Here is a 27,251-nt window from a genome sequence, read left to right on the forward strand (position 1 = left end):
CATCTCTGACTTTGTATGGGCGCGGAAGGTGCCGAGAGTGGGGGGGACCCTGCCACAGAGGCAGAGGCAGCGGGGGGGTGGGGGGTTGCCGTTGCCAAACTTACTTCATTATTGGGCGGCGAATGTGGACAAGGTGCGGCAATGGTGGGAAGGAGAAGGGGTAGAGTGGGTTTGGATGGGGGAGGAATCTTGTAAGGGGTCTAGTTTGAGGGCTATGGTGACGGCAGCATTGCCAATGGCTCCAAGTAGGTATTCAGGGAGCCCAGAGGTGCAGTCCACGGTGAAGATATGGAATCAGCTGAGGAGGCATTTTAGGGTGGAAGGGATAGAACATAGAACATAGAAAAATACAGCACAAAACAGGCCCTTCGGCCCACGATGTTGTGCCGAACCTTTGTCCTAGATTAATCATAGATTATCATTGAATTTACAGTGCAGAAGGAGGCCATTCGGCCCATTGAGTCTGCACTGGCTCTTGGAAAGAGCACCCTACACAAAGTCAACACCTCCACCCAACACTAAGTGCAATTTTGGACACTAAGGGCAATTTACCATGGCCAATCCACCTAATCTGCACATTTTTGGACCGTGGGAGGAAACCGGAGCACCCGGAGGAAACCCACGCAGACACGGGGAGGGTGTGCAGACTCCGCACAGACAGTGACCCAAGCCGGAATCGAACCTGGGACCCTGGAGCTGTGAAGCAATTGTGCTATCCACAATGCTACCGTGCTGCCCTTAAGAACAAATAAATCTACACTATATCATTTTACCGTAATCCATGTACCTATCCAATAGCTGCTTGAAGGTCCCTAATGTTTCCGACTCAACTACTTCCACAGGCAGTGCATTCCATGCCCCCACTATTCTCTGGGTAAAGAACCTACCTCTGACATCCCCCCTATATCTTCCACCATTCACCTTAAATTTATGGTTTGTTCCACCCGGGGAAAAAGTCTTTGACTGTCTACTCTATCTATTTCCCTGATCATCTTATAAACCTCTATCAAGTCGCCCCTCATCCTTCTCCGTTCTAATGAGAAAAGGCCTAGCACCCTCAACCTTTCCTCGTAAGACCTACTCTCCATTCCAGGCAACATCCTGGTAAATCTCCTTTGCACCTTTTCCAAAGCTTCCACATCCTTCCTAAAATGAGGCGACCAGAACTGTACACAGTACTCCAAATGTGGCCTTACCAAAATTTTGTACAGCTGCATCATCACCTCAAGGCTCTTAAATTCAATCCCTCTATTAATGAACGCTAGCACACCATAGGCCTTCTTCACAGCTCTATCCATTTGAGTGGCAACTTTCAAAGATGTATGAACATAGACCCCAAGATCTCTCTGCCCCTCCACATTGCCAAGAACTCTATCGTTAACCCTGTATTCCGCATTCATATTTGTCCTTCCAAAATGGACAACCTCACACTTTTCAGGGTTAAACTCCATCTGCCACTTCTCAGCCCAGCTCTGCATCCTATCTATGTCTCGTATCTTCGTATCGTCTGCAAATTTACTGACCCACCCTTCAACTCCCTCATCCAAGTCATTAATGAAAATCACAAACAGCAGAGGACCCAGAACTGATCCCTGCGGTACGCCACTGGTAACTGGGATCCAGGCTGAATATTTGCCATCCACCACCACTCTCTGACTTCTATCGGTTAGCCAGTTTGTTATCCAGCTGGCCAAATTTCCCACTATCCCATGCCTCCTTACTTTCTGCAGAAGCCTACCATGGTGAACCTTATCAAATGCCTTACTAAAATCTATGTACACTACATCCACTGCTTTACCTTCATCCACATGCTTGGTCACCTCCTCAAAGAATTCAATAAGACTTGTAAGGCAAGACCTACCCCTCACAAATCCGTGCTGACTATCCCTAATCAAGCAGTGACTTTCTAGATGCTCAGAAATCCTATCCATCAGTAACCTTTCCATGACTTTGCCTACCACCGAAGTAAGACTAACTGGCCTGTAATTCCCAGGGTTATCCCTAGTCCCTTTTTTGAACAGAGGCACGACATTTGCCACTCTCCAATCCCCTGGTACCACCCCTGTTGACAGTGAGGATGAAAAGATCATTGCCAACGGCTCTGCAATTTCATCTCTTGCTTCCCATAGAATCCTTGGCTATATCCCGTCAGATGTCGGTGCTAACGTGAGAATCATGGGTTTGAGCCGGCGGGGGGGGGGATGGATAGTCTATACAGGAGGTGGAGGGAAGTGAGTTGGTCAAGGTGAGGGATTTGTATTTGGAGGAAGGGTTCGCCAGTCTGGAGGAGCTAAGGGAGAGGGTAGAGCAGCTGAGTGGTAGTGAGTTCAGGTGTCTACAGGTTAGGGACTTTGCACGAAAGGCCAGGAAGGGATTCCCTAGATTGCCAGGATACACCCTGCTGGAGCGATTGCTGCATCCGGATGTGGAAGGGGAGGGAAGAATTGGGGTTATATATAAGTGGCTGGGGAGCAGGGAGGTGAGCGGGTGGTGAAGATCAAGGAGAAATGGGAAGTGGAGTTGGGAATGGAGATCAATTGGGGAGTATGGAGAGAGGCACTGCGTAGGGTAAATGGGACCTCCTCTTGTGCAAGAATGAGCCTGATACAGTTTAAGGTGGTGCACAGGGTGCATATGACTCGGGCGAGAATGAGTGGGTTCTTTCGGGGGTAGCAGCGGAGTGTGAGAGGTGTGGGCGGGGGCTAGCGAATCATGCTCACATGTTTTGGGGTTGTGAAAAATTGGGAAGATTCTGGGCGGGAGTGTTCGCGGTCTTAGCCAGGATAGTGGAGGAGGGAGTGGACCCGAACCCTTTGGTGGCAATATTCGGGGTTTCAGAGAAACCGGAGCTCATGGAGAGGAGGAAGGCCGATGTCTTGGCCTTCGTCTCTCTGACAAATTTTGCTGGAGTGGCGGTCAGCATCGCCACCGGGGGTAGCAGCATGGTTTGGTGACCTGTATGACTTCCTGCGGTTAGAGAAGATAAAGTATGAGTTAAGGGGCTCAGCAGGGGAGTTTGAGAAAAGGTGGGAAATGTTTGTGACCGTGTTTGAGGAGCTGTTCGTCGCAGGGGTGTGTGGGGTGGGTGATCGAGGGGGGGGGGGGGGGGGGGAGTGGGGGGCGGGGGGGCTGAAAAAGGAGAAAAATCTGTACAAACTGTATAGTTGATTGTTGGGAAGAATGTTTCCCAGGGTGTTTATTTGCTGTCACCTACTTTGATACAAGTTTGAATAAAATGCGTTTAAAAAGAAAACTATGTAAGACGGGTCTTGCATCAGTGGTGCTGGACATCATAGTCAGTGCGAACCTGCCTTCTCAAACGTCACATTTCAAATTCAAGAGCTCCTTTGGTGACCCATTGCACAGCACTCAAGTTTCGAAGGACAGGAAAAGGCTGTACATCCTGTCAGTTCTTTTCTATTTTTAGCGATTTCCTGGGCTGTCAGAGGGTGGTGATCGGACTTCATTGTGTGTTTAAGTGCATGAGTGTGGAGTTCTATTTCTCATCAGTCAAGGACAATGCAGAAATGGACAGTGTTACTACAGCTGTCAAAAATGCTCCCAACATTTCACTACCTGTTCATTGCATCGTGTTCAAATCTTAACCAAGCCAACAGCACAGAAGAAAACTTGGGGAAGGGTATCTTTTTATTTTGACAAACCTTTAAATTTTCTTTTTTTAGAAAAAATATATTCACTCTTCGCGTTAATGAGGAATGAAAGAAAAAAGAACTACATTTACGTAGCACGTTTCACGATGTCTCAAAATTCACTGTTGTAATGTGGGAACGTTGCAGAGAAATTAAACAGAAAAGAAAAGGAAGAATAATGTGGAGGCTCGAGACATGCACTGGATGCGTCCAGTGGTTAATGAAGGGGTTTACTGATGAAAGACAAGGGCAATCAAGTAACAGGCGCAGAAGACTCTACAACAGGTCTTAACATTTTGGCTCCAGGGTCCACAGCACCCGGGGTCCTGCTCCCAGGGCCTTGCGCAAACTCCCTATTGGCCGGGGTTCACGGGCTCCCAAGCGATTGGCCCCGAGCCAGTCACGTGCTCCATGGAGCCCGCCCCCTTAAAGGGGCAATGCTACCACAGTGTTCAAATCTTAACCAAGCCAGCTGCACGGAATGAAACTTGGATGAGGGTTTCCTTTTATTTTGACAATCCTGAGATTTAAAAAAATATATATTCACTCTCCGCGTTAATCAGGAAATAGAGAAAAAAGAACCACAATTATATAGCACCTTTCACGATAGCAAAAAACGTTCTTTACAGTCAGACAAGTATTTTTGAGGTGTGGTCACTGTTGTAATGTGGGAAAGTTACGGGGCAAATAAACAGAAACGTAGAAAAGAAAAGGAAGAATAATGTATTCAGTTCTGTAGGGACCGTTTTTGGTGACCATTTTGTGTCCAAAATAGTTTCCACCCTCTGAGCACACAATTCTGATACGGGCTATCAAATATATTTCAGTAACGCTAAACAAAAGGCACCTTTACCCATGTCGGAAGCAGACATTAGGCCATTATCATATTCAAATCAGGTGTCTAACTTCGTTTGTACCTGAGGCAATGCTGATTGCCTCCGGGAAAGCCAATAACATGACACAAAATGAAAAGAAGGTTGGTACTCACCTTTATCACTGCCGCTCCCAATCCAGCTATCTCTGACCCCCCAAATTCCCTCTTAACCCCAGTTGACCCCAGTCCCGATTTCAGAGTTTCTCTGCCTCCCGATTGCACTCTGAACCCCCCAGTCTCAACGATACTGCAGATCCTTGCAATCCTCTTTCCAACTTCCTTGTGCTCCCCTGACCACAAATCACATTTGAAGGCCTAGCTGCTCCTCCCCCACATCTTTGCGATCTTACCCTATCGCTGACCTGACTACTGCCACGTGAACTTGCAGGCTCTGCTGCGCCTTCTATGTGACAAATGAGGATTGAGGACCACAATTCTGTGTCCCGTTGTTATCGCTCTGCAAGTGGGGATCTTCACTGCTAAAATCTTAGGTCGCAATATTTTGGATTGCGCCCTCAACATTCAGGTTGCTACTTGCAACAGAAAGATGTTTCACATTAAATCGTGCCTTGGCCCCTCTTTAAAATATAATTCTGCCAATTGATTTCTGCTGTAATATTTAGTGAGCAACTTGTAAATTAAATCCTGATAGTCCTGTGTATCAAACCAAGGGATAATACCATCTCTGGTTAAATTGTATGATTCAGTGAAGCCTTCTTACCATTGTACCTGCTTCCATGACAACTCTGTTGGTAAGAAGGCGATGAGCAATCACAAGGTTACCATACTTTTCTACAGAATAGTACGTTCCACAAGAAATATATTCAAGGGCAGTCAGAGACAATGGGCGATATTCTCCGTTTGGGTGACTTAAGTGTTGACGCCAGGACTGGGGGTGCTATTTCTGGAGCAATTCTGAAGGTGCTGAGCACCAAAGAGCCTGGCACTGTTTTTAAGCACTCCACTTATCACTCACTCACTGCAGCCACCAAGATGGCTCAAAGAAGACCTGCCTCCGGAGGTCAGGAGTCCAAGGTGGACTCACAGCTCCATGCCAGTGAGTCCGAAGGGGTGGGGGTCACTGGTGAGTCCTCTGCCCTGAGAGGGGCAGATAAGCAGGGAGGGTTCCGTAGGTCGTGGTGCGGGGTCCTCCGGTTGGGGTGAACTCTGCTGATCCCCTGCTTCCTCTGCATTGGGGCAGCGTTTCTGAGGAATGCCAACACCTGGTGGGCTCCTGATTGAGCTTGGCACTTGATGCTTCAGCTGTGGTATGAGGGTGTCTAGAGGGGTGGCCTGGCTGGGCTCCCAGGTGAGCAGAGGCCTTCAAAACATTTAAAGGACACAGGCCAGCACTCAGCAGTGTGAGCAGCCAGGAGTCTGTAAATAACACCAAGGGGTGTGTATAAAAGACAGACTGCAGCAATGGCGGCCTGAGCCCGGCTTCCCCAATCCCAAGGGGGACACAGAGTCCACGGATTTGGCATTAAGTCACTACCCATTCCTGCCCCCAGCTCGGGCAGCCATCCTCCAGCAAGCCTGACGGTTTCAATGGTTTTTCATTGTTATTTTATTCTCCCGCTCCCCCTCACCATACATGACACCCAGTTCATGTTTGTAAATACTTGTAATAATTCACGCCCGTGAGACTCCTGCCTGAGAGGAGCGAAGCATTGCAGAAGGGCAGCGCGGTCGGTGTCCAACCCGATAATCATATTCAAGTGCATGCTAATGCCGGTTTTGCATGTCGCCACTGGGGCGGGAGCAAACTGCGTTACCATCATCAACGAGGGATTGGCTCTTGGCATCCGAATCAGTGCGGGTGTGGAACTCAATTTTGGTCGGACGCCCATTTCTTCGCCCGATTGCGGTTCACATTTGCGGCATCGGCAGGCGGAGAATTTCACCCAATGTAAGTAAACCGATCAGGATTTGTTTTTGTTGCTGATGACATCTGATCTGCTCTTCGATATGGCAGCACATTGCAGACAGCATGTTATTTTCTAGAAACCTTAAACCAATGGATAATCCTAACTTGAGGAACTGCCACTGCTTAAGTCACAACTGTTCATCACTCAATGAAAGTATCTCTCTGTATCGATTCTAATCAGCACCTTGAACCTCCCCCCTGCATCTACCCTGACTATATATAATGGAGCCCCATGTGCTCTGCAGTTTATGTTACAGTCTCTAATAGATATATGAAGGTGATTACAAGGAAATCTTAGGGTATAAATGTATAAACACATTTTGGTTCACTGCTAGCTTTAAGCCTTCTGCCTTGCAGATACTTTCATGTTATTAATGTGCTAACTGAATGTAACTTTTCAATCGCTTTTGCAACGTTTATTGGGTGAAGTAATGCTGCTCTTGCAAAGCCCAATTAATGGCAAGTGAATGCATTATTAAGAAGGCTGAAATATATGAACCCATATTTAATGACTCCACTCAACTGTGACTAAAGGTGACAACTTCTCAGATTACAACATGGGCCAGAATTTTTCCACAGGTGGAGGGGGTCGCTGATTTATCCAAAATGGCATCGGAGGCCTGATGTGAAATACCCAATCACAAACCAGGCACCCGCCATTTTTACTGGGGTTGTGTGTGTGTTGGGGGACAGGGAGGATGTGTGTATGAAGGGGAATGGAGGTGTAGTTCACATAATCATGGTTTACAGTGACCGCTACAGCTGCCTTGACTCAGATCCAATTTCCGCTAGTGGGATGTCCAGAACACAACCTATGCACTTTAAACCTATCAAGAAAAAGCCTGGAGTTGGTGGAGTTCTTTGGAGTATGAAAGGGTACCCTTGTGTAGAGGTCCAGAGACACTTTTGGAATAGGTAAGGTGCCCTTTGGGAGAGGTCAAGTGTTTTTTAAAGTATTAAAATTAGACTGGAATGTGTAAAATGTGGATAAATCTATTGGATAAACTTAGACTGTCAAGGGAACTATCAAGGCTCATTGGAACTGTCAAACTGTCAAAGGATTGAAATAGCCTGATGTTTAAATTTTAAGCAAAGCTTTCTACATGTTCAAAAGAATCCATGTTCGCTATTTTACTCGGTTTACGTAAGCCGAAGGATTACCATTATAGGATTTGTGCTGCATGATTAATTTCACAAGCTATTATTATCACTGTGGGGTATCCCTTTATTATTGTCCCTGTTGGGTGCCTATCAGTTCACAGTTTGATAGATAGCTCAAAGTGCCTATAAGGTCTTTGTGGAGCTATGGAAAAAAATGTTTGTTGTTATAAGGGATTAAGTGGTTGAATGAATTTAAATGTAGTGACTTTTTTTATCAATGAGAATGACCTTTTTAAGAGTAAACTTATCAATAGGCACTTAGAACTTTATTTCCTCTGAGTGTGGGTCCTGAAGTCTGCCCATTGATGACACTGGTTGAGTTGACATGGAGAGTGTAAGGGTAACAGGTGGGTTGGTATATGCTAGCACTAAGGTAACATGGAGCTATAAAGACCAAGGAGTTAGTGGGGGGGGGGGGGAAATAGGTTGGCATTGAGGGTGTGAAAGTCTTTGGGGTTTGTAGAGCTTCAGAGGTTAGCATGGTGGGTATACGGGGCCATGGGGGTAGGTGGTGGTCACTAGTTGCATGGAAGGAATGAAGGACCATGGGTGGGTGGGGTGTGAGGGGGCGCAGGGCGGAGTGGGTGCTGAGAGTTACAGGGTTGGTTTTTATTTTAGTGACATTTTGCAGCTGGAACGGGATCACTGAGTCCGGCCTTTTGCCCTGCCCGCCTTCACACTCGGAAGCCCCTGTGCCTTCTCCGAGCTGATTCTGGTCATTAAGAAGGCATAAGGTATACTTGCCTGTGGTAAACCACTGTGTTGCATTGTGTTGTATTGTTACATGCCTGGGCTTGTCCTGGCTGGCTCCGCCTGTGGCTCCTCCCCTCGGGCTCATGTATAAAGGTGGCTGGTCTCTGCCTCCGCCCCAGTTCCGGATCAGAGGCCAGGAGGCTAGCTGTTTAGTGTATTAAAGCCTCAGTTATATTCATCACTCGCCGTGTGCTTATTGAAGGCATATCATTGCCTTTATTAGCCGAGGCATTGAGCTTAAGAGCAGTGAGGTTATGCTGAAACCTGTATAAAATGTTGGTTAAGCCAGCTAGAGTATTGTGTGCAGTTCTGGAATCCACATTATAGGAGGGATGTGATAGCACTGGAAAGGATGCAAAGGAGATTGATTAGGATGTTGTCTGGGCTGGAGAGTTTTAGTTATGAAGAGAGATTTGATAGACTGGGCTTGTTTTCCTTGGAGCAGAGGAGGCTGAGGGGAGGCATGATTGAGATGTCGAAAATTAGGAGGAGTATAGATGGAGCAGACAGGGAGAACCTTTTCCCCTTGGTGGAGGGATCAATGACAGGGGAGCACAAATTTAAGGTCAGGGGCAGGAGGGAGGTTTAGAGGGATGGGAGGGGAAACCAGAGGGTGGTGGGGGTCTGGAACTCACTGGCTAAAAGGGTGTTGGAGGCAGAGACCCTCATAAGGTTTAAGAAGTATTTAGATGTGCATTGCGATCCCAAGGCTATGGGCCAAGTGCTGGAAAATGGGATTAAAATAGTTAAGTGGTTATTTTTGACTGACACAGGCGCGATGAGCCGAAGAGCCTCTCTGTGCTGTAGGCCTCTATGAACCCAAGTAGTCCACCATTTTGCATGTAACCGGTAGCAACAAAGATCTCTGGCCAGATTTAAGTTGCCTGCCTCTCATCTACATTGAGTACATAGAACATAAAACATACTGTGCAGAAGGAGGCCATTCGGCCCATCGAGTCTGCACCGACCCATTTAAGCCCTCACTTCCACCCTATCCCCGTAACCCAATAACCCCATCTAACCTTTTTGATCACTCAGGGCAATTTATCATGGTCAATCCACCTAACCTGCACGTCTTTGGACTGTGGGAGGAAACCGGAGCACCCGGAGGAAACCCACGCAGACACGGGGAGAACGTGCAGACTCCGGAAAGACAGTGACCCAGCGGGGAATCGAACCTGGGACCCTGGCGCTGTGAAGCCACAGTGCTATCCACTTGCTATCCCGTACCAGCCTCCCCGAACATGCGCCGGAATGTGGCGACTAGGGGCTTTTCACAGTAACTTCATTTGAAGCCGACTTGTGACAATAAGTGATTTTCATTTCATTTCATTTCATTTTCATTTTGTGCTACCGTGCTGCCCTACTGGAACTGAGTACTACTGGAACTTCTGAACTTTTGTATCTGTGCCTGCAAGTTTAAGTTATCCATACATGCCTACTTTCGTCATGGAAGCCATCACTTCTGGAATAGCAGACCACCTTGCAACAGTTGGAGCCTGCGAGCTTCTGAAGGAATACACCATTTTGATTCTGGACTGACGTGAAACCATAATTCTTAGTTTTGTCTGTGGCCTCGGTCCTGAACAATGCAACGTTTTGGGGGGGGGGGGAATTGGACACCTGATGAATTAGGTCCTTTACAAAGCAGGAAGGGAAGATTTTCATCTCCTTGTTCAGAGCTGGGCCCAGAACTGAAATGGTTATGTTTTTATTCACTGTCACTCAGTTCCAAATCACTGATCTCCAGAGCTTCGAAAGGTTAGAATAGAATAGAATCATAGAATTTACAGTGCAAAAGGAGGCTATTCGGCCCATTGAGTCAGCACCGGCCCTTAGAAAGAGGACCCTACTTAAGCCCATGCCTCCACCCTATCCCCATAACCCCACCTAACCTTTTGGACACTAAGGGCAATTTAGCGTGGCCAATCCACCTAACCCGCACATCTTTGGACTGTGGGAGGAAACCGGAGCACCCAGAGGAAACCCACGCAGACATGGGGAGAATGTGCAAACTCCACACAGCCAGTCACCCGAGGCCGGAATTGAACCCGGGACTGTGAGGCAGCAGTGCTAAGCATTGCGCCGCCTTGGAGAATGTTTACCCGAAGATCAGAGGCTGAATGTCCTTGAGTGCTGAAGTGTTCCCCGACTGGAAGGGAACACTCCTGCCTGCCGATTGTCTGCCTGAATCGCCGATGTACCACGCCTTGGGACTTCCTTTCCTGCAGGTTCTTCTTAGACAGCCCCTTGGGAGTCAAGGATGATTTGTTTCCACACAAAAAGGTAGCTGAGGAGTCCAATGCATGACCTACAGTCCCTGTCACAGGAGGAGGGATGGGGTGAGGTGCCTGGATTGCCATGTGCTCCTTTCACTGTCAATGCTTGGCTTCAGGTCCTTCCAAGATGCTTTTCCTCCACTTCGGGCTGTTTTGGGCCTGGGATCCCAGGAGTCGATGGGGATATTTGGATTTGATTTGATTTATTATTGCCACATGTATTAGTATACAGTGAAAAGTACTGTTTCTTGCATGCTGTACAAACAATGCATACCGTACATAGGGAAGGAAGGAGAGACTGCAGAATATAATGTTACAGTTATAGCAAGGGGTAGAGAAAAGATTAACTTAATACGAGGTAGGTCCATTCAAAAGTCTGATGGCAGTAGGGAAGAAGCTGTTCTTGAGTCGGTTGGTACGTGACCTCAAACTTTGGTATCTTTTTCCTGACGGAAGAAGGTGGAAGAGAGGAACCCCGTGTCTCCCCCTGTCTGCATGGGTTTCCGCCGGGTGCTCCGGTTTCCTCCCACAGTCCAAAGACGTGCAGGTTAGGTGGATTGGCCATGATAAATTGCCCTCAGTGACCAAAAAGGTTAGGAGGGGTTATTGGGTTACAGGGATAGGGTGGAAGTGAGGGCTTAAGTGGGGTGGTGCAGACTCGATGGGCCGAATGGCTTCCTTCTGCACTGTATGTTCTATGTAGAGTATGTCCGGGGTGCGTGGGTTCTTGATTATGCTGGCTGCCTTTCTGAGGCAGTGGGAATTGTAGACCGAGTCAATGGATGGAAGGCTGGTTTGCGTGATGGACTGGGCTACATTCACAACCTTTTGTAGTTTCCTGCAGTCTTGGGCAGAGCAGGAACCATACCAAGCTGTGATACAACCAGAAAGAATGCTTTCTATGGTGCATCTGTAAAAGTTGGTGAAAGTTGTAGCTGACATGCCAAATTTCCTTTGTCTTCTGAGAAAGTAGAGTCGTTGGTGGGCATTCTTAACTATAGTGTCGGCATGGGGGGACCAGGACAGGTTGTTGGTGATCTGGACACCCAGAAACTTTCAGCTCTCGACCCTTTCTACTTCGTTCCCATTGATGTAGACAGTGGCATGTTCTCCACTACGCTTCCTGACGCCGATGACAATCTCCTTCGTTTTGTTGGCATTGAGGAAGAGATTATTGTCTTTGCATATTGTGCTTTTTCAAGGAGGCTTTGAGGATGCCCTTGAAACAATTCCTCTGCCCTTCTGGGGCTTGCTTGCCGTGTCAAAGATCTGAGTAGGGTGCTTGTTTCGGGGGTCACATGTCAGGCATGCGGATGATATGGTGCAGCCGATGGAGCTGATCGAGCATGGTCAGTGCTCCGATACTGGGAAGTTGAGCGGGAACGCTGATGTTGGTGGGCATGTGCTGTCAACGGACCTGCTGGATCTTGTGGAGGCAGCGCTGACGTTAAATGTCCAGGATTTTGAGGTGCCTACTGTATATAACCCACATCCCTGAGCCATATAGGAGGGCAGGTATCAGACTGCTTTGTAGGCCATAAGCTTGATGCCAGGTCTGAGGTCCTGGTCTTCAAACACTCTCTTCGTCAGGTTATACTTCATTCAAATGGAGTGTGGTTGGAAGCAGCTTACTTTTGGAAGTGCCTCCTATTACATAACAAGGCCTGCAACTTGAATCAGTTCAACCAGAAATTATAATAGAAAACACTGGACAAGCGCAGCAAGTCTGACAGCATTGGATTGGATTTGTTTATTGCCACGTGTACTGAGGTACAGTGAAAAGTATTTTTCTGTGAGCAGCTCAAACAGATCATTTAGTACATGATAAGAAAAGAAAATACATAATAGGGCAACACAAGGCACACAATGTAAATACATAGACACCGGCATCGGGTGAAGCACACAGGAGTGTAGTATTAATCAGGTCAGTCCATAAGCGGGTCGGTTAGGAATCTGGTAACAGTGGGGAAGAAGCTGTTTTTGAATCTGTTAGTGCGTGTTCTCAGACTTCTGTATCTCCTGCCTGATGGAAGAAGTTGGAAGAGTGAGTAAGCCGGGTGGGAGGGGTCTTTGATTATGCTGCCCGCTTTCCCCTGGCAGCGGGAGGTGTGGATGGAGTCAATGGATGGGAGGCAGGTTTGTGTGATGGACTGGGCCGTGTTCACGACTCTCTGAAGTTTCTTGCGGTCTTGGGACAGGCAGTTGCCATACCAGGCTGTGATGCTGCCAGATAGGATGCTTTCTATGATACATCTGTAAATGTTGTTAAATGTCAATGTGGACATGCCAAATTTCCTTAGTTTCCTGAGGAAGTATAGGCGCTGTTGTGCTTTCCTGGTGGTAGCGTCGACGTGGGTGGACCAGGACAGATTTGTGGAGATCTGTACCCCTAGGAATTTGAAACTGTCAACCATCTCCACCTCGGCCCCTTTGATGCAGACAGGAGTCTGTCCAGTACTTTGCTTCCTGAAGTCAATGACCAACTCTTTAGTTTTGCTGGCATTGAGGGAGAGATTGTTGTTGTTGCACCACTCCACTAGATTCTCTATCTCCCTCCTGTATTCTGACTCATCATTTTTCATGATCCGGCACACTATGGTCGTGTCGTCAGCAAACTTGCAGATGGAGTTGGAACCAAATTTTGGCATGCAGTCATATGTGTATAGGGAGTTATAGTAGGGGGCTAAGTATGTCGCCTTGTGGGGCCCTGGTATTGAGGACAATCGTGGAGAAGGTGTTGTTGTTTATTCTTATTGACTGTGGTCCGTGGGTCAGGAAGTGGAGGATATAGTTGCAGAGTGAGGAGCCAAGTCAACAAAGAACAAAGAACAAAGAAATGTACAGCACAGGAACAGGCCCTTCGGCCCTCCAAGCCCGTGCCGACCATGCTGCCCGACTAAACTACAATCTTCTACACTTCCTGGGTCCGTAACCATCTATTCCCATCCTATTCATGTATTTGTCAAGATGCCCCTTAAATGTCACTATCGTCCCTGCTTCCACCACCTCCTCCGGTAGCGAGTTCCAGGCACCCACTACCCTCTGCGTAAAAAACTTGCCTCGTACATCTACTCTAAACCTTGTCCCTCTCACCTTAAACCTATGCCCCCTAGTAATTGACCCCTCTACCCTGGGGAAAAGCCTCTGACTATCCACTCTGTCTATGCCCCTCATAATTTTGTATACCTCTATCAGGTCTCCCCTCAACCTCCTTCGTTCCAGTGAGAACAAACCGAGTTTATTCAACCGCTCCTCATAGCTAATGCCCTCCATACCAGGCAACATTCTGGTAAATCTCTTCTGCACCCTCTCTAAAGCCTCCACATCCTTCTGGTAGTGTGGCGACCAGAATTGAACACTATACTCCAAGTGTGGCCTAACTAAGGTTCTATACAGCTGCAACATGACTTGCCAATTCTTATACTCAATGCCCCGGCCAATGGAGGCAAGCATGCCGTATGCCTTCTTGACTACCTTCTCCACCTGTGTTGCCCCTTTCAATGACCTGTGGACCTGTACTCCTAGATCTCTTTGACTTTCAATACTCTTGAGGGTTCTACCATTCACTGTATATTCCCTACCTACATTAGACCTTCCAAAATGCATTACCTCACATTTGTCCGGATTAAACTCCATCTGCCATCTCTCCGCCCAAGTCTCCAAACAATCTAAATCCTGCTGTATCCTCCGACAGTCCTCATCGCTATCCGCAATTCCACCAACGTTTGTGTCGTCTGCAAACTTACTAATCAGACCAGTTACATTTTCCTCCAAATCATTTATATATACTACAAAGAGCAAAGGTCCCAGCACTGATCCCTGTGGAACACCACTGGTCACAGAAGTCAAAAAGTCCTAGGTTTTGGAGCTCTGTTATGAGTTTGGCTGGGATTAAGGTGTTGAAGGCAGAGATGTAATCAATAAATCGGAGTCTGATGTAGGAGTCCTTGTTGTTGAGATGCTCCAGTGATGAGTGTAGGGCCAGGGAGATGGCATCTGCTGTGGACCGGTTGCAGTGGTATGCGAATTGCAGTGGATCTAGGCATTCTGGAGTATGGGGTTGATGTGCTTCATGACCAACCTCTCGAAGTACTTCATTATGATACATGTCAGGGCCACCGGACGGTAGTCATTGAGGCACATTGCCTGGTTCTTCTTTGGCACCAGTCTGATGCTGGTCTTCATGAAGCAGGTGGGGACCTTGGAACGGAGTAGGGACAGGTTGAAGATGTCCTTGAACACATCTGCCAGCTGGTCCGCGCCGGCTCTGAGTGCATGACCAGGGACCCAGTCCAGACCCATCGCCTTCTGAGGGCTCACTTTCAGGAAAGCCGATCAGACTTCGGAAGCTGTGACGGTGGATATGGGTGTGTTTTGGGCTGCTGGGGCAGTTGACAGCGGATTGATGGTTTCCTGCTCGAACCGAGCATAGAATGCATTGAGTTCATTGGCGAGGGGCGCACTGCTGCCGGAGATGCTGCTCGGCTTTGCTTTGTAGCTCGTTATGTTGTTTAGGCCTTGCCACAACCGCTGAGAGTCTGTAACGCTAGTCTGTGACTCTAGCTTGGTCTGATATTCTCTCTTGGCATCTTGGTCAGGGTCGCCTGACTTGAATGCCTCAGACCTGTCCTTCAATTGGGAGTCAATCTTGCGATTGAGCCATGATTTCTGGTTGGGGAATGTACGTACTGCTTTCTTTGGTCCACAGTTGTCTGCACATTTGCTGATGAAGTCTGTGACTGTGGTGGCATACTCATTTAGTTTGGTCGCTGAGTTCTTTAATATGGACCAGTCCACTGCCTGCAAGCAGTCGCGTAGGAGTCTTCTGTTTCCTCGGACCAGCACTGCAGGACCGTCTTAGCCGGATTCTCCCGCTTAGGTTTATGCTTGTATGCCGGGAGAAGGAGCACCGTCTTATGGTCTGATTTTCCAAAGTGCGGTCGGGGGATGGAACGGTAGGTGCCCTTGATTTTTGTGTAGCAGTGGTCAAGAGTGTTGTCACCACTGGTGGGCCAGGAGATGTGTTGGTGGAATTTTGACAGTACACTCTTGAGGTTGGCCCTGTTGACGTCCCCGGCCACAATGGCTTCCAAGAGTTCTGCTTTGTTGTTGTTTAGAACTGTGTACAGCTTGTCCAGCGCCTTCTTCACTTCTGCCTGGGGTGGGATGTAGACCACTGTGATAATGATGAGCAACTGTGGAGAGAGAAGGGAGCCAACATTTCGAGTTTAGATGACTTCTTTGTCAAAGCACTGGCAATTTGAAACTGAGCTGAGCGTTTGCAGTATAAATAGAATATGCTGGAAATACTTAGCAGGTAAGGTTGCTTTCGTAGAGGGAGGAATAGATCGACCACCTTGCAACAGGATTTTTCTCTAATTGCCCTCCTATCACCCCACCTCTCACTTTGCAATTTCTGTTGTCATTTAATCACTCCTACCCTCTGCTTGATCAAAAACCTTTCCACTGCTTGATTACCTTCATTTTTCCAAGTGCCCTGCTGTAACGCCTTTAATAATGGCTTCTAATATTTTTGCTACAACAGATGCTAAGCTAACTGGCCTGCATTTTCCTTCTTTCTGTCTCTCTCCCTTTTTGATTAAAGGAGTAATATCCGTGAATTTCCAATGGAACCTTCTCCAAATCTTGAGGGCAGGATTCTCAATCCCGCCGCACCCTATTTCTGGTGTGGCACAACCCTGCCAACAGCGGGATCCTCCGTCCCGGCAGCCGGCCAATGGGTTTACCATTGTGGGCACCCCCATGCCGTCAGGAAATCCGTGTGCATGAATGCACTGCCGGCGAAGCGGAGGATCCTGTCGACAGAGAATCCTGTCCAGGGATTTAGAGGTTTGGATCAGAAATTGGCTAGCTGTAAGAAGACAGAGGGTGGTGGTTGATGGGAAATGTTCAGCCTGGAGTTCAGTTACTAGTGATGTACCACAAGGATCTGTTTTGGGGCCACCGCTGTTAGTTATTTTTATAAATGACCTGGAGGATAGCGTAGAAGGATGGGTGAGTAAATTTGCGGATGACACTAAAGTCGGTGGAGTTGTGGACAGTGCAGAAGGATGTTGCAGGTTACAGAGGGACATAGATAAGCTGCAGAGCTGGGCTGAGAAGTGGCAAATGGAGTTTAATGCAGAAAAGTGTGAGGTGATTCATTTTGGAAGGAGTAACAGGAATACAGAGTACTGGGCTAATGGTAAGATTCTTGGTAGTGTGGAAGAGCAGAGAGATCTCGGTGTCCATGTACATAGATTCCTGAAAGTTGCCACCCAGGTTAATAGGGTTGTTAAGAAGGCGTACGGTGTGTTAGCTTTTATTGGTAGAGGGATTGAGTTTCGGAGCCATGAGGTCATGTTGCAGCTGTACAAAACTCCGATGCGGCCGCATTTGGAATATCGCGTGCAGTTCTGGTCACCGCATTATAGGAAGGATGTGGAAGCTTTGGAGCGGGTACAGAGGAGATTTACCAGGATGTTGCCTGGTATGGAGGGAAGATCTTATGAGGAAAGGCTGAGGAACTTGAGGCTGTTTTCATTAGAGAGAAGGTTAACAGGTAACTTAATAGAGGCATACAAGATGATCAGAGGATCAGATAGGGTGGACAGTGAGAGCCTTTTTCCTCGGATGGTGACAGCTAGCACGAGGGGACATAGCTTTAAATTGAGGGGAGATAGATATAGGACAGATGTCAGAGGTAGGTTCTTTACTCAGAGAGTAGTAAGGGTGAGGAATGCCCTGCCTGCAACAGTAGTGGACTCGCCACCATTAAGGGTATTTGAATGGTCATTGGATAAACATATGGACGATGAGGGAATAGTGTAGATGGGCTTTAGATTGGTTTCACAGGTCGGCGCAACATCGAGGGCCGAAGGGCCTGTACTGCGCTGTAATGTTCTATTGTTCTATTTAAATACCTGTTCATCATCACATTGCTGCATGTGGGAACTTGCTGTAAGCAATTGGTTGCTGAGTGTTTTTCATTACAATGGTGATTGCCCTTCCTAAGTGCCTCATTGGCTGATACATGTCATGTTCTGTAGACTGGCCAGTGTGAATGATGCGCTACAGAACATCTAGTTCTTAACTAGTTAAAATAATTTATTATGAATCAATTACGTGGTAAAGATAACCCCAATAAAAATATAATAAACTACTAACACGAACTAACTATTCCAGAGCTACTGCAAAATACGTCTATCCACCAACACAACTTACTCCCCCCGTCCCGAGGCACAGAGTCACATGGTAGGTTTACACTGCCACCTGGTGGTCGGAGGTCATGTACAATATTATGTACAAAATTGCTTACGCATATCATCACAATACATGCTTTGGGATGCCATGTGGTCGTAAAGGGTGCCATAGAAATTCAACTATTCCGAAGCTTTCGTGTCCAGCTCCTTCCTTCTACGCCATAACTTGAAATTCCGATAACTTAATCTCCTCAAAATACTGCTGCCTGCGTTCCAATTTGCAACATATCCTGTATACACGTCACTGAACTACATGTGCAATTCTCATCCTTGCGTTCAAATCACGTTCCAAACTCTCCAAGGCCACACATCTCCCTGTCACTGTGACATCCTTCTGCACTACAACCTTCCATAGACTCTGGATGCCTCCAATTCTAACTTATTGAACAGCCTTCATTTCCTTTACCCAACCATTAGTGATCCTGCCCTGAGCTGCCTCGACCCTAAGTGCCAGAGTTTCAATCCGAAATGTTCTTGGTCTTGTTGTGCGAATACAGAATATTTACCAAGTCTGCTGAGGTAAAGAACTCAGCAACTTCATTGGAACATGTCTTACTGTGTCCATATCTTACTACAGGTAAGATTGTGTGACATTGAATTACTTCCTGTGATAATGCATCCCACGTCTCATTAGCATGTCACACAGTCAGAATATCTCCCTTAAACTACATAAACCTCTCCGCACCTCCACTTCACACTTTTTCCTTTTAAGACACTCGTTGAAACCCTCCTCTGTCGGCCAACTTCCCTGGTATCTGCTTCTGTGTCTCGGTGCTTTGGTCAAAATTTGTTTGATAACTTGACTGTTTAACTACTTCAGTGCTTGTTGCTGTGACTAACTTTCTCCTGCAGCATCATTTTGCACAGAATCAGTTTAAAGTATCTTCAACCACAAGTAATGATATAATGGCCAGCTATACAGTGTAAACTGTACCATTAATCTGGGAAGACGATGTTCTTGCTCTGTTTGGAGCGGCAACAGTCATTATTTTAGCTATTACGACAAACTCTTTTTCAGGACATGGTGCACTTTAACAGGAGTTTATTGTATATAAATTAGATTCAGACGGGTGATTTTTAAAAAGCATTCTCCTCACGCTGGTGACAATCTCAATAGGTAATGCTGGGATTACCAACTGGCGAATCTCCTTGTGAAATGCGTACGGAGGGCGATCGAGATTAACTTAAAAAGGTCTAATAATCAAACCTACCATCTTTTCAAAATTTCTGCAGTTCTGGTCACCACAAGGGGCGGCATGTGGCGCAGTGGTTAGCACTGGGACTGCGGCGCTGAAGACCCGGGTTCGAATCCCGGCCCTGGGTCACAGTCCGTGTGGAGTTTGTACATTCTCTCCATGTCCTCGTGGGTTTCACACGCACAGCCCAAAGATGTGCAGGTTAGGTGCATTGGCCATGCTAAATTGCCCCTTAATTGGAAAAAAAAATAATTGGGTACTCTAAATTTAAAAAAAAAAAAAGTTCTGGTCATCGCATTATCAGAAGGAGGTGGAGACTTTGGAGAGAGTGCAAAGAAGGTTCACCAGGATGTTGCCTGGTCTCGAGGGTGTTGGCTATGAGGAGAGGTTGAATAAACTAGGACTGTTTTCACTGGAAAGACGGAGGCTGAGGGGAGACCTGATAGTGGTCTACAAAATTATGAAAGGCATAGACGGGCTGGATAGTCAGAGGCTTATTTCAAGCGTGGAAGTGTCAATTACAAGGGGGCACAGGTTCAAGGTGAGAGGGGGAAAGTTTAAGGGAGACGTGCGGGTAAGTTTTTCACGCAGAGAGTGGTGGGTGCCTGGAACGCGCTGCCAGAGGGTATGGTGGAAGCAGGCACATTAGCAGCATTTAAAGGGCATCTAAGTAGATAAATGAATAGGGAGGAAAATAAGGGATACGGACCGAGTAAGGGCAGAAGGTTTTGTTTTCAGTTAGGGCATCATGATCGGCACTGGCTTGGAGGGCTGAAGGGCTTGTTCCTGTGCTGTACTTTTCTTTGTTCTGTGTTCTCTGATTAATCAACCTTCTCCCATCAGCATACTCTTGCTTCTACCATGCTGGGATTTCAAACATCTAATAGAGTGGAATTTGCTCACTTTCAATATTCTTAAAAAAAAAAAAAATTTAGAGTACCCATTTCATTTTTTCCAATTAAGGGACAATTTAGTGTGACCAATCCACCTACTCTGCACATCTTTGGGTTGTGGGGGTGAAACCCATGCAAACACAGGGAAAATGTGCAAACTTCATACGGAGGGTGACCCAGAGCTGGGACCGAACCTGGAACCTAGGCCCCGTGAGGCAGCAATGCTAACCACTGCGCCACCGTGCTGCCCTCAACATTTCTTTTAAACATTGGTGCACACTATAGACAATTTGCCTTTAATCAAGGCCCATTCAATTACGATATAAACTGAATTTTCCTTGGCATTAAATGACTTTTTAAAAAAATCATGCAACGTAGTCACTTTCTTTGTGAGTTCTCATTTAACTTTTGGTCCTCTGGTTTTTATTGTAGGGTTCAGCAGACTCTTACACTAGCAGGCCATCCGATTCTGATGCTTCCCTGGAGGAGGATCGTGATGGGGTTCGACGCGAATCAGAGCAGCAAGCAGCAATACAACTTGAAAGAGCCAAAGTAAGGGGATACTGATTCTGGCAGAGGTCAACCTGCTTCAGGAGAAGAAAAGTGCCCAGTATGATATTGTTACAAATAATTCCGCTATGTGTTATCCTCAAACATGGTAATTGGAACATTTAAAGATAACAGAAATACGAGTACACATATAAGGTCGAAACTTTAAAAAGCTGACCTTCAGTGATTTTGTTGTGCTCCTTGACAGCTAAGTAGATAAATACAACTTCTGGGCAATCACTTAGTTTCTGTTCTGATGCTGGTTATAGGCTGTATTAATAATTCTAAAACTGGGTTTGCAGTGGGGCATAACGAACATACAAATGTACGGAATTGTCGGGAAGAAAATGGCCAACTTGTCCATTAGGCCTTCTTAACATCATGATGGTCAGACCTTCCTGAATAAAACTTCTTTTACCTCTCCCTCATGGTGGCGAGGGAAATCCAGAGTGGGATGTGGTGAGGTGGAGGGGGGGGGGGGGGGAGTGAGCACCTGCAGGGGGCAGATGTTGGCAGCGGTGGGGAGAGTGAAGGATGTGGGAGTTGCTGGCCAAGTTGGATAGGGGACCCTTGAGGAAGGCACCTTTCACTTTTTACCCAAGGCCCAAGCAAGATGGCCAGCCAAGCTTTCCCCTGTCCTGAACTCCTCCCGCCAGCCTCAAAATTGAGGCCAAGTGCGAAGCAGCCTTTCAGTGGCCATAATTGGCCTCTTAAGGACTTCAATTGGAGTGAGTGCAGCAAGGCCATCCTAGGCCTCACCCACCCCAGATAAAATTGTGGACAAGTCGTGCAGAAGGGCGCCGGAAGGACTACCTGGGGCATTTATGGCCCCACACCCCGTTATCACACCCGCTGGTGGGGGACTGTAAAATTCTGCTCCAGGGGGGTATCAGCGTTCACTGATATTAAAAAGTAAATCAGATGGCATTTTCTATTTCAGTTCACACGTGCAAGTTAGGAAGTTTCTGTAAGAATTGTCCTGCTCCCCCAAAGGTTTTGGTATCTTGCCATGAGACTCACCATTGAAACAGATGGAAGTGAGTGAAGGTGGAGTATTTATGTGATGGATACCCACAAAAAATCACAGAAAAAGTTAAGGCTTGGTCATTCCAGTAATTAGTAGATCTTTAAAAGTGCGATCAGTCTTAACTCCTGCTGCATGGTCACTCTGGCACTGAAAGTGAACATTTACAAGTGTGGAGTTGCATTCCTTCAGAATTATTGTTAGAGATGCTTAAAAACAATAAATATTTAAATAAACACCACAATCGTTTAGCGTCAGTATAAAAGCAAAACCATTTAAACTCACTCTAAACATACAATGTAGATGAACCCCAATGCTGACTCTGTGTATTTTATTTTTTAGACCAAACCAGTTGCATTTGCAGTAAGAACAAATGTCACTTATTGCGGAGCTCTGGATGAAGATGTACCAGTCCCAGGAACTGCCATCTCTTTTGATGCCAAAGACTTTCTACATATTAAAGAAGTAAGTCAACGAGCTTCACTCACCCAAAGAGGGAATTAAAAGTCTTTGGCACGCGTTTGAAATGTGGAAAGGCCGGAAGTTGTTCAGGAATGGAACCTATCTTGGGGTGGAACATAGAGTACAGCACAGAACAGGACCTTCGGCCCTCGATGTTGTGCCGAGCTTTGTCCGAAACCAAGATCAAGCTATACCACTCCCTGTCATTCTGGTGTGCTCCATGTGCCTGTCCAATTACCGCTTGAAAGTTCCTAAAGTGTCCGACTCCACTATCACAGCAGGCAGTCCATTCCACACCCTAACCACTCTGAGTAAAGAACTTACCTCGGACATCCCTCCTATATCTCCCACCCCGAACCTCATGGTTATGCCCCCTTATAACAGCTACATCCACCCGAGGAAATTGTCTCTGAACGTCCACTCTATCTATCCCCCTCATCATCTTATAAACCTCTATTAAGTTGCTTCTCATCCTCCTTCGCTCCAATGAGAAAAGACCTAGCTCCCTCAACCTTTCCTCATAAGACCTCCTCTCCAATCCAGGCAGCATCCTGGTAAATCTCCTTTGCACCCTTTCCAATTCTTCCACATCCTTCCTATAATGAGGTGACCAGAACTGCACACAATATTCCAAATGTGGTCTCACCAGGGTCCTGTACAGTTGCAGCATAACCCCACAGCTCTTAAACTCAAGCCCCCTGTTAATAAACGCTAACACACTATAGGCCTTCTCCACGGCTCTATCCACTTGAGTGGCAACCTTCAGAGATCTGTGGACATGAACCCCAAGATGTCTCTGTTCCTCCACATTCCTCAGAACCTTGCCATTGACCCTGTAATCCACATTCAAATTTGTCCTATCGAAATGAATCACCTCGCACTTATCAGGGTTAAACCCCATCTGCCATTTTTCGGCCCAGCTCTGCATCCTATCAATGTCTCATTGCAGCCTACAACAGCCCTCCACTCATCCACTACTCCACCAATCTTGGTGTCATCAGCAAATTTACTGACCCACCCTTCAGCCCCCTCCTCCAAGTCATTTATAAAAATCGCAAATAGCAGAGGACCCAGCACTGATCCCTGTGGTACACCGCTGGTAACTGGTCTCCAGTCTGAAAATGTTCCATCCACCACCATTCTCTGCCTTCTATGTGATAGCCAGTTACTTATCCAATTGGCCAAATTTCTATCTATCCCACACCTCCTTACTTTCTTCCTGAGCCGACCATGGGGAACCTTATCAAATGCCTTACTGAAATCCATGTATACGACATCAACTGCTCTACCTTCATCTACACACTTAGTTACCTCCTCAAAGAATTCAATCAAATTTGTGAAGCAAGATGTACACTTCACGAATCCGTGTTGACTATCCCGGATTAAGCTGCACCTTTCCAAATGGTCATTAATCCTATCCTTCAGGACCTTTTCCATTAACTTACCGAAAACCGAAGTAAGACTAATCGGCCTATAATTACCAGGGTCATTCCTATTTCCTTTCTTGAACAGAGGAACAACATTCGACACTCTCCAGTCCTCTGGCACTATCCCCGTGGACAGTGAGGACCCAAAGATCAAAGCCAAAGGCTCTGCAATCTCATCCCTTGCCTCCCAAAGAATCCTAAGATATATCCCATCTGGCCCAGGGGACTTGTCGACCCTCAGGTTTTTCAAAATTGCGAATATATCTTCCCTTTGCACATCTACCTCCTCCAGCCTACCCGCCTGTATCACACTCTCATCCTCAAAAACATAGCCCCTCTCCTTGGTGAACACTGAAGAAAGGTATTCATTCAATGCCTCTCTTATCTCTTCTGACTCCATGCACAAGTTCCCACTACTGTCCTTGACCGGCCCTAACCTCACCCTGGTCATTATTTTATTTCTCACATAAGAGTAAAAAGCCTTGGGGTTTTCCTTGATCTGACCCACCAAGGACTTCTCATGCCCCCTCCTAGCTCGCCTAAGCCCTTTTTTTTAGCTCATTCCTTGCTACCTTGTAACCCTCAAGCGACCCAACTGAACCTTGTTTTCTCATTCTTACATGCGCTTCTTTTTTCCTCTTGACAAGACATTCAACCTCTTTTGTGAACCATGGTTCCCTCACATGGTCATTTCCTCCCTGCCTGACAGGGACATACCTATTAAGGACACGCAGTATTTGTTCCTTGAACAAGCTCCACTTTCCATTTGTGCCTCTCCCTGGCAGTTTCTGTTCACATCTTGGGCGCGATTCTCCGACCCACCACCTGGTCGGAGAATCGCCGGGGGCTGGCATGAATCCCGCCCCCGCCGTGGCCCGCATTCTCCGCCACCAGAGATTCGGGCCCACCCCCGGCGATTCTCCGGCCAGCGATGGGCCGAAGTCCCGCCGCTGTCAACCCTCTCCCGCCGGCATGGATTGAACCACCTTTTGAACGGTGGGACAAGTGGCGCGGGCAGTCTCCGGGGTCCTGGGGGGGTCGCGGGGCGATCTGGCCCCGGGGGGGGGTGCCCCCACGATGGCCTGGCCCGCGATCGGGGCCGACCGATCCGCGGGCGGGCCTGTGCCGTGGGGGCACTCTTTTTCTTCCGCCTTCGCCATGGTCTTCACTATGGCGGAGGGGAAAGAGACCCCCTCCCCTGCGCATGCACGGGGATGAAGTCAACAGCCACTGACGCTCCCGCGCATGCGTCGCCCGGCGAAGACCTTTTGGCGCTGGCTGGTGTGGCGCCTTTCCCGCCAGCCGGCGGAGCGGAAACAACTCTGGCGCGGGCCGAGCCCCTCAAGGTGAGGACTTGGCCCCTAAAGGTGCGGAGACTTCCGTTCCTTTGGGGCGGCCCAACGCCGGAGTGGTTCCTGCCACTCCATTACGCCAGAACCCCTGCCCAGCCGGGTAGGGGAGAATCTCCCACAAGATTCCCACAAACAAATCTAACACTTGGCCCAGTTCATTACCCACTACCAAATCCAATGTGGCCCCCCCCCCCTTGTCGGCCTATCCACATATTGTGTCAGGAAACCCTCCTGCACACACTGTACAAAAACTGCCCCGTCCGAACTGTTCGACCCATAGAGGTTCCAATCAATATTTGGAAAGTTAAAGTCACCCATGATAATTACCCTGAGACCTCCACACCTATCCGTAATCTGCGTTGCAATTTCTTCCTCCACATCTCTATTACTATTTGGGGGCCTATAGAGAATCCTAACAAAGTGACCGCTCCTATCCTATTTCTAACTTCAGCCCATATTACCTCAGTAGGCAGATTCCCCTCGAACTGCCTTTCTGCAGCCGTTAAACTACCCTTGATTAACAATGCTACTCCTCCACCTCTTTTACCACCTTCCGACTCCTACTGAAACATCTATACCCCGGAACTTCCAGCAACCATTCCTGTCCCTGTACTAACCATGTCTCCGTAATGGCCACAACATCGTAGTCCCAAGTACCAATCCGCACTCCACGTTCACCTACCTTATTCCGGATGATCCTTGCATTAAAGTAGACACACTTCAACCCACCTTCTTGCCTGCCGGTACACTCCTGCAACCTTGATACCCTGCTCAGACTTTGCTGTTGCTTTATAACTCGCTGATCATACCTCCCACATTCATGTACAGATCATAAATGTACACTACAGACAACAAGCGACCCAACACCAATCCCTGTGGAATACCATTGGACACAGATTTCCAGTCACAAAAATAACCTTCAATCATTATCCTCTGCCTCCTTCCGCTAAACCAATTTTGGATTCAATACCAAATTGCCCTGAATCCCATGGGCAGCCTCCCATGCAAGACCTTGTCAAAATCTTATAGAAGTCCATGTAGACAACATCAACTGCGCCACCCTCATCTATACACCTAGTTACCTCCTTGAAAAATTCAGGTGAATTTGTTCCACATGAACTCCCTTTGACATATCAATCACTTACATTGATTATTGTCACCTCAAACTCTTATAATAATGACTTTAAACCCTCTCCCCATGTCAGTTCTAATTTCTTTGCCACCTCCTGCAGGTAGCTCAAGCACGACACAGAAGCTGGAGCAGAAGTCAGCTGAGGACTCCTCAGAGGAAGCTGTACACTCTGAGGACACGTCATCACACGGTTCATACGCGGCCTCCATCAGTGCAGATAAACACCTTGATGGGGCCTCTAAGGGAGACGGCTAGATTATGGTGTGGTTATCGCCTTCTTCCCGTACCAGCCTCCCCAAACAGGCGCCAGAATGTGGCGACTAGGGGCTTTTCACAGTAACTTCATTTGAAGCCGACTTGTGACAATGAGCGATTTAATGAATTAATTAATTCAAACTGGAGCTTTGTGTGCATTCCTCTTGTCCTGTGGAGCAGCAAGCAGCTGAGGACAAAGCAACTGATGCTGCTGCTTTTTGCTTTTGCTGCTCCTGTTGGTGTTCCTGGTGTTGTTCCATTTTTTTTTATCACATTAGAGGCCCAAAGTAGCACAGCCTAAGCTGCTGCCACACTACAGGGAAGCCTGATGGCAGGGTCAAAGTGAAAAAAGTGCAAAATAGTCAGAATAACCTCGAGTTTAGAAATCATCTCCAAAGCAAGTGAAAGGATAGTCTCAGAACAAGTCCAGTGAGTGAATGTCCTTCACTGAAGCAAGAAGGCAGCTATCCTGTTTCAGTATTCAAATACTTCCCAGCCTGCCAGTTTCACAGTCCTGTCAGTCCCCACTGTATTCTCACCTTATTGACCATGGCGAGTTTCAGACAAGTCAGGAAACCTTTGCGCTGACCTTTGAAGCCAGAATGCAGAGTTAAATCTGTTTCCAATTTCTTTTTTACATATTTAATTCATAGACCTGCCTTGCCACCCCATCAGGGTTTCCTACAAACCTTTGAAATAAAAGAACAAAGAACAAAGAAATGTACAGCACAGGAACAGGCCCTTCGGCCCTCCAAGCCCGTGCCGACCATGCTGCCCGACTAAACTACAATCTTCTACACTTCCTGGGTCCGTATCCCTCTATTCCCATCCTATTCATGTATTTGTCAAGATGCCCCTTAAATGTCACTATCGTCCCTGCTTCCACCACCTCCTCCGGTAGCGAGTTCCAGGCACCCACTACCCTCTGCGTAAAAAAACTTGCCTCGCACATCAACTCTAAACCTTGCCCCTCTCACCTTAAACCTATGCCCCCTAGTAATTGACCCCTCTACCCTGGGGAAAAGCCTCTGACTATCCACTCTGTCTATGCCCCT

The 27,251-nt window shown here is 47.3% G+C and overlaps 1 protein-coding gene across 6 annotated transcripts in view; it reads left to right on the plus strand.

The window, feature by feature from the left end:
* The window catches only part of cacnb4a (calcium channel, voltage-dependent, beta 4a subunit), a 552,528-nt gene that overhangs the window by 291,466 nt on the left and 233,811 nt on the right, over positions 1 to 27,251 (plus strand). For all 6 annotated transcript variants that reach the window (XR_011933885.1, XM_072470710.1, XM_072470673.1 and 3 more), the window contains 2 exons: positions 20,428 to 20,547; positions 21,911 to 22,033. Coding sequence is in view for 5 of the 6 variants with exons in the window: in XM_072470710.1 (XP_072326811.1) it covers positions 20,428 to 20,547; positions 21,911 to 22,033 (243 nt within the window). In the remaining variant the exon portion in view is untranslated. The remainder of the gene's footprint in view (positions 1 to 20,427; positions 20,548 to 21,910; positions 22,034 to 27,251) is intronic.

Source organism: Scyliorhinus torazame, chromosome 2 (genome assembly GCF_047496885.1).
Source record: "Scyliorhinus torazame isolate Kashiwa2021f chromosome 2, sScyTor2.1, whole genome shotgun sequence".
Taxonomy (NCBI): domain Eukaryota; kingdom Metazoa; phylum Chordata; class Chondrichthyes; order Carcharhiniformes; family Scyliorhinidae; genus Scyliorhinus; species Scyliorhinus torazame.